The 13393-nt window shown below is 43.5% G+C and overlaps 1 protein-coding gene across 5 annotated transcripts in view; it reads left to right on the top strand.

Annotated features, from left to right (window-relative positions):
* The window catches only part of IFNAR2 (interferon alpha and beta receptor subunit 2), a 31267-nt gene extending 18830 nt beyond the window's left edge, over window positions 1–12437 (top strand). For all 5 annotated transcript variants that reach the window (XM_055313489.1, XM_055313488.1, XM_055313491.1 and 2 more), the window contains 3 exons: window positions 1054–1222; window positions 5931–6061; window positions 10149–12437. In XM_055313489.1, the coding sequence (XP_055169464.1) occupies window positions 1054–1222; window positions 5931–6061; window positions 10149–10859 (1011 nt within the window). In that variant the 3' untranslated portion in view covers window positions 10860–12437. The remainder of the gene's footprint in view (window positions 1–1053; window positions 1223–5930; window positions 6062–10148) is intronic.
* Window positions 12438–13393: the final 956 nt, after the last annotated feature.

Genomic DNA, 13393 nt, shown 5'->3' on the forward strand with positions numbered 1-13393 from the left:
TGTTTTATTGTTTTAATTTATTTTTAAGATTTTATTTATTCATGAGAGCCACAGAGAGAGGGAGAGACGCAGGCAGAGGGAGAGGTAGGCTCCTCACAGGGTCCATTCCAGACCCCGGGATCACACCCTGAGCCAAAGGCAGATGCTCAGCTACTGAGCCACCCAGGCATCCCAGAAGCTGTTTTTCTTGAAAGGGCCTTCATATCATCTCTTTTAATTCCAAAATGGAACAGAACTACCTAAGAAAGAAGAAGCCAGGTGTTTTAAGGGAGGAGATAAGAAATTAGGCATCAGCCACAGTTCTGCCACAGGCAAGCTGTGTGGCCTTGGAAAGTTACCTAACAACTCTGAGCAGTAGTTTCATCATCTGGAGAATGAGGATAGCACCAGCTTTGCGGACTGTTTTAATAATTACATTCATTAATATTATGAAAGCACCTCCTGAAGGGCAGACATATATCATTAATGATAAAAGATCATCTTTTTTTTTATTCTCTTAGTTTTGCAGGATTATCTTAATGCGAGACAAAATCATCTTGTAAAAAATGATGTCATGGAAAACTTTATTCCTCATTGAAACTTTTTCTACTCATTTATAATATGAAGCTGCTAGATTAGATTTCATGGTTTGAAAATGTGCGTGGTATACACATACATGCAGTTTTGTCATCAGTTGCTGGCGCCAAATAACTTTATTTTTTTTAAGTTTTTTTTAATTTTTTTTAAGATTTATTTATTTATCTATTCATAGAGATGCAGAGAGAGAGAGAGGCAGAGACACAGGCAGAGGGAGAAGCAGGCTCCATGCAGAGAGCCTGACGTGGGACTCGATCCAGGGTCTCCAGGATCACACCCTGGGCTGCAGGTGGCGCTAAACCGCTGCCCCACTGGGGCTGCCCGCCAAATAACTTTAAAATACTTTCTCCTTTGGGGCCTAAGATATTTCTCTCCTTGTTTAAGATTTCCATGTGAATCCCCAAAGTGACTCTTAGGGCCTGCCTCTAAATGAATTTCTCACTCAAAGTCTTCCTGATTTTTTGCTTCTTTTTACAGCATAACCCCAAACTAAATGAAAACATCACTGGAAATTTCACTTACGTCATCGACAAGTTACTTCCAAACACCAACTACTGTGTATCTGTTTACTTTAACCCTAGAAATCTGGGAGCAGTACATAGATCTCCAGTAAAATGTATCCTCCTTCAGCCTGGACAAGAAACAGGTATAGGTTTTTAAAAATTCATGTGTTATTTTACTCTGCGAGAAAACTTAGTTAATGAAAATAATCTGAAAGTCATAGAGCATGAAAGGTATTTCTTCCACTGAAAGTGCATCACAGAGATGTGTTCTGTTGGTCAGTCTCTACTATGACATGGAGTCATTTTGAAGGCACCATACCATCAAGACAGTCCCATATCTACCTTTAAAAAGTCAGATCCTCCTGAAGTAGAAACAATTCTATTTCAGGGAATGAGGATGAAATTCAGTTCTGAGTGCCCTTCGCTTGGCTATTATTCAAGCCAAGTGCTGGAGGAGGCAGGGTTCCTGGAAGCAATTGCACGCAGAGGTATCAGAGGCTCAAATTATGGTCGTTGAGTGTGGCTCATTGATGTGGCCTGGCTCGCAGGAAGGTTGGCGATAGCTCCAAATGGAAGGAAAACTCACCAGTGTGTGTGAGATAGTCCCTAAAAACGACTGAAAAGTCCTCTGTTTCAAAAGCATCAGAACAATAAACAGTGTAGTCCATGAACCTTCCCCCAATGGAGAAATCTGCAGTGAGAACAGTCAGGCTTAGGAGTATTCACTGCTGATTATTGGCCTAGGAAGTAACTAGGTCTCTAATTGCTTCACCAAAAGTGAATATCTCCACGGAAGAAGCCTTTCTGAATTTCCCCATGAGAGTTTCTTTAACCTGCTGACTTACCACAGTAGGGACAAAATAAGCCAAGAGAAGGAAGCAACCTTAAGTGGTATAGCTGATTTGTGGACTAAGTGAACCACACTCCACGGTGCCTGGTGCCTGGTGGACTAAGGTGCTGGGTCTGATTTTACGACTCTCTGTTCCTCAGCATTGAATGATGCACATTTATTTGAGATTTTATTTTTGAGATTTTATTTATTTATTCATGAGAAACACAGAGAGAGAGGCAGAGACACAGGCAGAGGGAGAAGAGGCTCCATGCAAGGAGCCCGATGCGGGACTCAATTCCCAGACCTCAGGATGAGGCCCTGAGCCAAAGACAGATGCTCAGCCCCTGAGCCACCCTGGCGTCCCTGCACAGACCAGTCTTAAAGGAAATAAAGTATCTCCTTTAAAGTATCGTTAAAGGAAAAAGGCCTTAGCTTAAATCATTATTATAGTGTCAGTTAAATACGAGCAAACCTAAACTTGCATATAAATTCATTATGCCTGTAGCTCTTACAAAAATGTGAACCCCAAACACATTTACATATTTATGTCCTTGGACCAATTTTCCAGCATCAGCTGGGTGTCCAACAATTCGATTCATTTCTGACACTCTCTGGAGTTAATGCAGGTCCCCACAGGTGAAGAGGCTAAGTCTCTCAGGACTGCTCCCCCTTTAAGGTACCAGCTCCAAGTCTGGCCACCCAGACTTCTGTCTGAGGTGGCTACAAATTCAGAGCTCCCCACAACCTCCCTTCTGATTTAGTAGTGCAGGAGCTTCTGTCCCCTGGGAGTCAGGGGGCACCACCCTCCCAATACTTCCATGTGTTCACCGACCTAGAATCTCTCCAAGCCTGACTATCCACAGTTTCTACTAGGTTTCATTACATACACAGGATTGATTAAATCATCATCTGTTAGTGAATAACATGCGATCTCCAACCCCTCCTCCCTTTTCCAAAGGTCAGTGGGTCCAGAAGTTCCCACTCTCTAATGACTAGATTGGTTTTTCATGTGCCCAGCCCCCATTCTGGAGCTATCCAGCACTGTCCTGGACTTACCTCATTAGCATAAACTCAGATATGGTCTCCCAAAGACACTCATATCACTCAGGAAATTGATACTCTGTGTCAAGTACCAAGAGTAAAGACCAGATATTTTATTATTATTATTATTATTATTATTATTCTGTGATCTTATAAACAAAACCCCAAAACCAGTTGAATGGACAAATTATTTTTCTCCCCTACTCATAGAATACTTCTGTACTCCATTTGTGTGGGGGTGTTCCCCACATGGAGCAACCCTCCCGCACCAGCTCAGAGTCCTACAATCTAACTCAATTCTGACGCCATCTACCTGGTGTTAGAGACTCCACTCACAAGACTGCCCCCACCAACACTTCAAATGCCAGTTGCAGGTCAAAGTTGTCACCTCGGTGTCAGATTGAAGATTCTCACGGCCCCCTCCTTGGGTCTGATAATTTGCTAGAGTGGCTCTCTGAACTCAGGAAAACCATTTCTTTACCACGTTCCTGGTTTATTATAAAATGATACAACTCAGAAACAGCCTAGGTGAAAGAGCCTCTATGCCCTCTTAGAGCACATCACCCTCCTAGCTTCCCATCCCAGAAGTTCTCAGAACCCCGGGTTTAATGCAGACTTCATTACAAAGGCAAGACTGACTAAATCTTTTGCCGTTGCAATTAATTCACCCTCCAGTCCCTTTCTTGCCCCCAGAGGTCCAGGGTTGAAAGTTCCAACCCTCTAATCTTCGGTAGGTTCACCTGGCAACCAGCCTCCACCCTTAGGGGCTTTCCAAAAGTCATCTCTTTAATAGTAAACTCAAGTGTGGTTGAAGGAGCTTGGTTATGAACAACAAAAGACACTCCTTTACCTTCCTTGCTCTTATCACTTAGGAAATTCTTAGGGAATTTCAGAGCCCTATGCCAAGAATCGAGGATAAAGACCAAATATATATATATATATATTTTATTATAAATCACGAGATCACCAATAAGAGACTCAAATTGGTAACATGACATGACAGACAGGGATTTGCTGAAACCCAGTCCCCATCTGGAAGACGAATATACGACTGACCTTCTTTGAGGTTGATATGCTCTGTGATGGTTCAGTTTCTCCCCTGACTTTTCTGTTTCACCCTCTAAGAAATGGTCACGCAGCCCCACGTTGTCATGTCATCATGTCATCGTCACTTGGTGTGAACACATCATTTTGCATGTGAAATCAGCCTCCTTTCTTGTATCATTACCCAAGACAGTGCAAGAACAGATATCCCTCACGACCCAAGTATCTGATATCTTAGTTCTTACTGTCTGAAACTCAGGAGTTTCACATAACCTGGATGCCTCACTGCCCAGACTTGCCATCTAAACTACCTTCAACTAGCCCAACTTGGGAACCAAGACAGGTTTGGATGATAGGGGATTCTTGAAAGACCACCTGGGACCAGTGTTAACTTCCTCAGACTCGGAGATGAACATTGCTATCTTAGGGGGTTACTGATCTGGCGGGGGGAGTTCAGTCCAGAGATCTAGAGAAATGTCTCCACTCTGTTCAAGTCCTGAATCAACTGGTTGGCTCTTTCAGGAAGCCTTCAAAGGAAAGCTGTGTTCAGCCATTTGACAAATACTTATTTGAAGATCTACTCTATGCTGGATTCTTTCATAGATGCTTGGGAGGCAGCAGTGAACAAAACAAATAAAACCAAACATTCCAGACCTCGTGGAGCTTATGTTGCTGTAGAGAGATGGAAAAACAAAATTTAAAAAGCAACTTGCAGTTAGAAGGTTGAGATTTTCCAAAAGGAATTTCGACAAGAAACTTATGGGGGCCTCAGTAGGACAGAGCAGGTTCTGTAGAGCCCTGGTGTGGCCAAAGTCCAGCCTCAGAATGACCCAGTTATTTCTTTCAGACGAACTCTTCTTTTCCACGTCTTCCTGTCTCTAGGGCATCCTGTTAAATAACAGACCTTCAAGTAAATTTTAAAGATCTAATTGGCTCGATTGAATGATTCCTGAATGGGGGAGCATCCCATCTAACAAGTAGAAATGAGCCCCGAAAAACAAAAAACAACAAAAAAAAGAAAAAGAAAGAAAGAAAAGAAAAGAAATGAGCTCCAAAGGGCTGCAGAGAAGGAAAAGGTTTTTAAAGGCAGGACAAGGAAGTCAAACAGAAAAAAGGACTTTGGAGTGAGGTCACCTCTCTTTGGGGGACAAAAGGGTCTTATTCTAGTAGGTGGATTACCTCATGGTGCTGAGTGGGAAATTCCAGAATGAGCAGTAAAGATTACAGTCCTGGGGAGGGTTGAAAATGCAATCAGTTATGAAGCCCCAGTAGTGGCTGCATGGGCCAGGCATAAGTGACTTCATTTTAGGCCTAGGGTTTTCTTTTTCTTTTTCTTTTTCTTTTTTTTTTTTTTTTTTTGACAGTACTAACAGATGGCTATGGAGCATTTGAGATGTGGCCAGTATGACCGAGAAGCTGAGTTTGATGGGGTTTTGTTTCATTTTTTTATTTTTTTTTTCAGTTTTGGTAATATAAATTTAAGTAACCACATGTGGCTTATGGCTACTGTGTTGGGGAGTGCAGTCATAGAACATTGTTAGACTAGAGGACATTTTACTTTGAAAAATTAAATCTGCCACTTTTACCCTTGGAAAACTATGTATACTCGGATTCCTTTCCATTCTATTGTATTGAATGATAGTTTTTCTAACATCGGCTCCTGTGTGTGTGTGTGTGTGTGTGTTTTAAGATTTTATTTATTTATTCATGAGAAACACAGAGAGAGAGAGAGAGAGAGAGAGAGAGAGAGAGAGGGGCAGAGACACAGGCAGAGGAGAAGCAGGCTCCACACAGGGAGCCAGATGTGGGACCCGATCCCGGGACTCCAGGATCACACCCTTTGATACCTCATTCCACCATCAGCCCAATGTGATCTGTGATCATTTATTAACGGGTTTATTTTGAAATAAAGTCATTTCATTTTTCATCAACAGAGTCATCAGAATCTGCCAAAATAGGAGGAATAATTACTATGTTTGTAATAGCGGCTGTCATCGTAATCACCATAATAATACTGAAACGTGTTGGTTATATATGCTTAAGAAATCATTTCCCCAAAGTTTTGGTATGTAGTCTTTTTTTTAAGTTCTATCTTCATCTTTTATTTTAATTTAAGGGTTTTTATTACACTTTCAAATATTTTCACAGCAGGAAAAAAATCCCATTTTCTAAAAACACCAAGCTGTTTTATCACTGAGTGATCCCCAAATATATATATGTACCTAGATTTCCGTTTTCTGTTTATACTTTGCCCACATAATATTCTTAATGATCACATAGTATTTCATTGTCATTAGTGTATTTATTATCTTTCCCTTAACCATTTTCCAACTGTAGGGCATTTGAAATGATTTCCTTTCTTTTCTTTTCTTCTTTGGCCTTTATGAATATTGTAATATGTTTCATTTTTTATAAAGTTTGGGCTACTTCAGTGGAACATGTACACAAAGTGGATTTATCTTATGAAAAGATAAAGGATTAATTTATAATGCCAGTGGTGACCAGTAAGTACACACATTTCCCCATAACTCTCCTGATGTTGACTAATCATTTTTACGACTTTGGTTGATATAATGTGTGTATAAAGGTCACCCACAGTTGCTCTCATTCGTGTTACTTTAATTACTAGTGAAACCAGCCATTCTGTGTGCCTTCGTTTTTCCCTCTGTCCTTCCCAAAGTACACGCTTTCTGCTCGGGACCCTCAACCACTCAGACAAAGCTGGGTATTGATCTTACATATTTCCAAAACCTCCTCGTGTCCTTTGACACTTTGGCCCATTATTTATCATTTTCTCTGTCCGATTCCTGTCTCTCTATATTCGTTTTATAATTTTTCATCCAGAAAGATCTCATTTTTCTACGTTTGAAATTTCGCCTTTTTCTTCACACGTTTTAACAACCACATACTTCAGTATTCCTCTACAGTCGATAAAATTATACTCTTCTTTTCCTCATCCTTATTTGTTTGGTTTGGGTTGGGGGAGGGATTGTTTTTTGGAGGGGGATGCTTTGGGAAATTTTAATTACAACTGGTATTTGAACCCAGCCGGCATCTGGCTGTGCTGTACTGCATTTCATCCACACTGTAATCCTTGCAATTCAAGAATGGACTTTTTCTTTTTAAGATTTTTTTTTATTTATTTGAGAGAGAGCACGGATGTGAGCACATAGTGGGGAGTGGCAGAGGGAGAGAAAGAATCTCAGGCTGATTCCCTGCTGAGCAGGGAGCCCAACTCAGGGCTCAGTCCCAGGACTCCAGGATCACAAACTGAGCTGAAACCAAGAGTCAGACACTTAACTGATAGAGCCACCGAGGCGCCCCAAGAATGGATATTTTTTATCCTTGGTATAAAATATCTTTTGGAGTCTTTTATGTCAGCAGCCAGTTGCAGCCTTATCTCAACCTAAATCCACCTCATCCTGTCTGCTGTGTATTTATTCCTTTGGCCTTGAGGTTCTAAGCAAATCCTACTCCAATTCATATTTCTCATTGCAGCCTTGAGATAGACCTGTAGCACCACACCCGTTTCCTCCTAGATAAATCCTCTGCCTGAATTACCTAACTGGTTACTAATACTCCCCCCAGATCTCCCTGAGTTTCTCCCCTTCCTAAGATTCATCCAAATTATATGCTAATTATATATATATATCCTTGTTATTTATTGTGTTGACCCAAGTACTGAGAGGAGGTATTGGTAACTTCTGTCTTTCCAGTATTCCTTCATTAAAAATTGTTGCTCTGTGTCTAAGTAAAAACTCTAGGAAGGACAAAACAAACACTTAAGCCTAGTGTATTTGTTTAATCAAGAATACATGTTGCAAGATTTTTAATGGCATCTTTTTTATTCTTTTCTCTTTGGTTCTTTTTTGATGTTGTTGTTTTTTTGCATTTAACAAATATTTATTGAGTACCTACCATATGTCCACATGTTCTAGGTGCTAGGGATACAGAAGTGAACAAAAACAGAAAATGCTGCCTTCGTAGATTTTAAAGTCTGCGGAGTAAGGGTAGAGACAATGACAGTTTATAGATGATACAACTGGTGAAGTAAAAAATTCACATGAATCTAGAGATAAATTATTAGGATTAATAAGTTTGACAAATTTGATACATACGAAATAATATCAGTATGAAAATATATAAACATGGACCTACTTTTCAACATCCAAGACATATACATATCATATCGTAAAGCTCTGTGAATTTTCACAAACAAGCACACATGTAACTCATGCCTAAATCAAGAAAGATAACATAATCAGCCTGCCCAGAAGTCTCTCTCCTGACACCTTCTAGTAAGTACCCCCCACCAAGGATAACCATTATCCTGATCACTGAACTTTTTGTAGTTAAGTGGAATCACAGAGTTTTTTTAAAAATACCACTATAGGGGCACCTGGGTGGCTCATTCAGTGAAGTGTCTACCTTTGGCTCAGGTCATGATCTCAGGGTCCTGGGATGGAGTCCTCATTGAGGCTCCCTGCTCAGCGGGGAGTCTGCTTCTTTCTCCCTCCACCCCTCCCCCCTGCTCATGCTCACTCCCTCTCTCTCACACACACACTCTCAAATGGATACATAAAATCTTTTAAAAAATTGTTTTGATAAATAAAAATAAAGATACCATTGCAATAGTAATAAAATTACTCTTAAAACATTTCAGAAATCAATCTAATAGAAGATATTACAGATCCTTTGTAAAGAAAATTATAAAACTTTATCAAAAGACTTTAACAGAGATTTGGTCAAGTAGAGAACCCAGAATCAGACCACCCACACATATGGAAACATGACTAATGATGAGTAGATATTGCCATGGGGAAAGGATTGGCTGGTCAATAAATATATCTATATGGGAGAATATGAAATTGGGTCTCTCCCTCACACCATACATAAATATCGGTTCCAGGTATATTAAAGACTAATGTGAAAGACAAAACTGTTAGAGTTTGAGGAAGCACCATAGGAGATTCTGTGTGACCTTGGGGTAAGGAAGATTCCCTCAGACATAAAAAAAAAAAAAAAAAAAAAAAAAAAAAAAAAAAAAAGCAGGAACCATAAAGGAAGAACATCAGTACATTTTTTTTTACATTACATTAAAATTAAGATTTTCTTTTCATCGAATGCCATTGAGGTTGTAGAATAATAAACCACAGGCTAGGGGGAAATATATGTAACAAATAATGATAAAACAAATAATCAACAAACCATTAGCATCCAGATTATATAAAGAGCTCCTACAAATCAATAAGAAAAAAAATGAACAACCCAATTGAAAAATTCACCCCAAGGCTGTGTTGGGTAGGATAGAGGAAGAGCAGGTTTGTCAAACTGAGCAACCCAGATAGGCATAGGAGAATAGAGAAGAAGACAATGCAGATGACGATTCCAGGTTGATCACCTCCTCCCCATTAGCTTTATGGTCGTGAACCTAGAGCAGAATCCACCAACACGGCAAGACTCAGTCTGCCTTGTATTCTCCATAGCTCACCCCTCTCACCTGTATCCTGGCAGTGCTTTGTTCTAAGAGCTGTGATAGAGCGAGCTCTAGTCTTGCCATTCTCACCCCTGACTCTAGGGATCTCCTGCCTCCTTAAGACCCTCTCTCCAGTCCAGGGGGCTGTGACCCCGATGGAATTGGCTCCCTTAGAGTCTCTCCTCACCCACAGTTCCCTGGCATCCTTTAAGAATGTCTTGACAGCCCAGAATCTAACTGGATGGGTACTCTGACATGCAAGAAGCAGCAAGGGGAGCACAGTAGGCAGGAGTAGAAGCCAGAACCTCGTCTCTGCTGCAGGCAGCCTACCTAGCTTGAAATCCAGCCTCCCCCACTCACTATTCATGAACCTTGGGTAAATTGCTTCACCTCTCTGTCTCATTTTCTCATCTGTAAAATGGGGATAAGAATCGTGAGCCTACTGCGTGGCATGGCTGTGAGGGCAAAATGCATTATAATGAGTAAGCAGTAGGACTTATTTGCCCAGCAAATAGTAAATACTACATAACCGTTAGCTCCTTTTACTGATTCTGCTGGCATCAGCACCGCCATCCTCACCCCTGTGCAGTTACTGTCATTGAGCTATGTTATGTCAAAAAGTAAAGAACACTTACAATTGATATTCTCTCTCTCTCTCTCTCTCTTTTTTGTTAAGAATTTTTATAACTTCTCAACCTGGGTATTCCCTGAGATGCCACCATTAGAAACAGTGGCTTTCGTGGAGGTGATTCACGTTAACAGGAAGAAGAAAGTGTGGGATTATAATTATGACGACGAGAGTGATAGCAATGATGATACAGCAGCCCCTCAGACAAACGCAGGTGGCTATACCATCCATGGACTGGTGGGCAGGCTTCTGGGTCCAGCCTCTGCCTCCTCGGCCACCCCAGAGGACTGCATGGAGCCGGACGCTGAGGAACCTGACCCATCGGAGCCTGACACTGACATTGACACTGAGCCCCTGGTGCCATCCGGGCCCAGCCCGGGGCAGTCAGAAAGCACAAGTGGGGCCTATGAGTGCAGAGGGAAGCAGCTCCAGGATCCCATTACTGAGGAGGACAGCTGGTCCACTGGAGGGTCTGGGGACAAAATTACCTTCAATGTAAATCTAAGCTCTGTTTTCATGAGGGTCCTCGATGATGACTCAGAGGTCCCTCCAGGGCTACCAAGTTTTCCAGAAGAGACATACAACCTACAGGAGTCCCACAGACTGGAAACAAGTTCGCTGGCGGCCAGCGGGGAAGGGACACAGCCCCTCTTCCCCACCCCCTCTGCAGAGTGCCAGTGGCCTGAAGATGTTCTTTCTGATGAAAGTGACAGTTCTGAATCAGATGTTGACATTGGAGATGGCTATATAATGAGGTGAACCCCCAAATATTTCCATGGACTGACAGATACCTCCAGAGTTTCCCTCCATGCACTGTCACTTGCTCCTTTGTGGTTTGCAAGTGTTCCCGCAGGGATGGTGTTGGAGACCAAGGTGGGCGCTCAGGGTTCCTGGTGACGTCGTCTATGCAAAGTTTATGCAAATTACCAGCCTGGGAGGAGAGTCTGGAATTCTAGGACTATTCAGCACAAGTCCCATTGTTTACATGTCCCAAGTGATGCACTTTGAAGGGGAAATGTCCTGTCCAGTCCCTTTACTCTCCTGCCTTTATGTTTCTGCATCCTATCTCCCAGAGTAAGGAGCAGGCTTCCCTGGGGTTTGCAGGGGTGGTCCAGGGCCCTACAAGATTTCTGGGAAATCATGAAATTGGCCAGGGTGGGAGTGGGGAGAGAAAAGCTAGACGCTCAGTATGGTTGATAGAGGGAGCAATCAGCAGTGTTGAGTCCAGCAGGCTCAAGGAAGGAGCCAGAAGGCAGGCCGGAAAAGAGAAGGAAGGGAAGGTAGCCAGAGAGAAAGGAAGGGGACCTACAAAGAAACAAAAGCACAGGTTCCAATTTGGAAATAGGGAAGGTCCGCCCAGTCTTAGGCTCCTCCCAGATGTCACATTCTGTCACCTACACTCAGAGAATTGCACCCCTGGCCGTTTGTCCAGATGGCCTCAACTGGAGTCTGGAGGAACTCCAGTCTGGAGGAAGACAAACTCACACACAGAAATAACTCTAGCATCTGGCAGGTGACTAATAGGAGACATTTGCATGAGGGAGAGGGGTAGAGACTCAGAGCCAAACTGTAAGATTAAAAAAAAAAAAAAAAAAAGAGCGAGAGAACAAATGCAAAATTGTTTCAAGGTCTTCAGAAGAAATAAGGCATAAAATTCCCGGAGATCCTATTTAACAATTTAAGAAGCGCTGTGTGCACTGATTCCACATGTCCTGTGTGTGACCACAGTTCCTGTGGATGGTGGGGAGGGGGAAGGGAAGTCCCAGAACATCATGGAGCAAACCAGACAAGAACTGGGACTCAGGTCTGACTCAGCTGCTATTTCCCTGTGGGACCCTGGGTACTTTGCTTTGCCTCTCTGAGCCTGTTTCTTCATTTAGGAAGCAAGGGGATTGGACTAGGTCATCTCCAAGATCCTGTGGTGCTAGGAGAAATATTCAAAAATACACAGGGTTGAAGACTCCGGTGAAGGTGCTGCAACCCTGAGAGACCCCTCACAAGGTGAATCAACTGTGTGGGGCCTCCTGTCTCGCTCCCTTCGCCCCAAGAGCCAACTTCTCAGCCCTTTCTTCTAGATCCATCCCAAAGGGGAAAAACAGTTATGAGTCCTAGTTCAAGGACTTTGAAGAGACTACTATTTCTATAACTGTTCTCAGTAGGAAAGGGACTTTGTCGTGTAGAGTCCATTTCTCTGCCCTCTAAGTTATCTATCATATTTTGAAAGAGTTCCAGAGTGGTCCTTTGGAATACCCTTTATATGGCTGCTTTTCTGTGTGTGTTTCCATTTTGTATCCTGGTCTTCAGTGGGTGAAGGATAATAAATACTTTTTAATACATACTGGGTAACAGTGTTCAGAGTAGTTTCTCATGAGAGTGTAAATAGGCAAGCCGCTTTGTGGTCCTGCTGGCATCTCTAGGGTTAAACAAAAGTCCCTGTGTGTGCCAGGTGGAACCAAGGGAACTGTTCCTCTCCCCTGCTGTGTTCCTGGTGGAGCATTCTAAGGTCAGACAGCAAGTAGGGCACTGCATCACCCTGTACTTACCCAGCTCTGGGTTTTCCAACCTCACCACTGCCCAAGCTTTGACAGGGGAAATTAAATCTTTCTCAAGCATTCCTGAGAGAGAAACGAGTTTTTGCCCAACAAATGACTGGTTTCGTGGCGTTTATCCCTGGGTGGACGGGGGTCACGAGGACCCTTTTCAACTGTCTCTGCTCACGAGCGTGCTTTAAAATCAACCTATTTGCAGGGACAGGGGATCATAGTGGAAAAAAAAAAAACAAAACTTGGGCAGTACTGAATGGGTATCAAGAAAAACCAGCACCAGCCGTAACCCCGGAGGGAAGCTCTGGGTGGGCGTCCCAGTGTGTTTATTTAACTTGGAAAAGCATGCCCATAATGTTGGGGGGCGGCGTCCCCCAGATCCGGGGCACACTGTAAGCGCAGTTTCGCAACCGCTTTCCTACCGGTGTTTTCCACCAGGTCCCCTCCCTCCGCGTCTCCCCTCCTCCAGCTCCCGAGCCCCGCCCCCCTCCAGCAGCCCCAGCCCGGCGCTAGGGCTCCGGCCCCCGGGGGCGGGGCCTATCTGGGGGCGGGGCCTTGGCGGAGACGGGCTTGGAGGGGGCGGGGCCTTGGCGGAGACGGCGTTGGAGGGGCGGGGCCTTGGCGGAGACGGGGTTGACGGGGGCGGGACCTTGGCGGGGGCGGGGCCTTGGCGGAGGCAGGGTCTCGGCGAGAGCTTCTGTGGAGGCGGGGTCTCGGCGGGGGGCGGGGCCTCTGCGGGGCGGGGTCTCT

This window comes from Nyctereutes procyonoides, unplaced genomic scaffold, assembly GCF_905146905.1.
Source record: "Nyctereutes procyonoides isolate TBG_1078 unplaced genomic scaffold, NYPRO_anot_genome, whole genome shotgun sequence".
In the NCBI taxonomy this organism is placed as follows: Eukaryota; Metazoa; Chordata; class Mammalia; order Carnivora; family Canidae; genus Nyctereutes; species Nyctereutes procyonoides.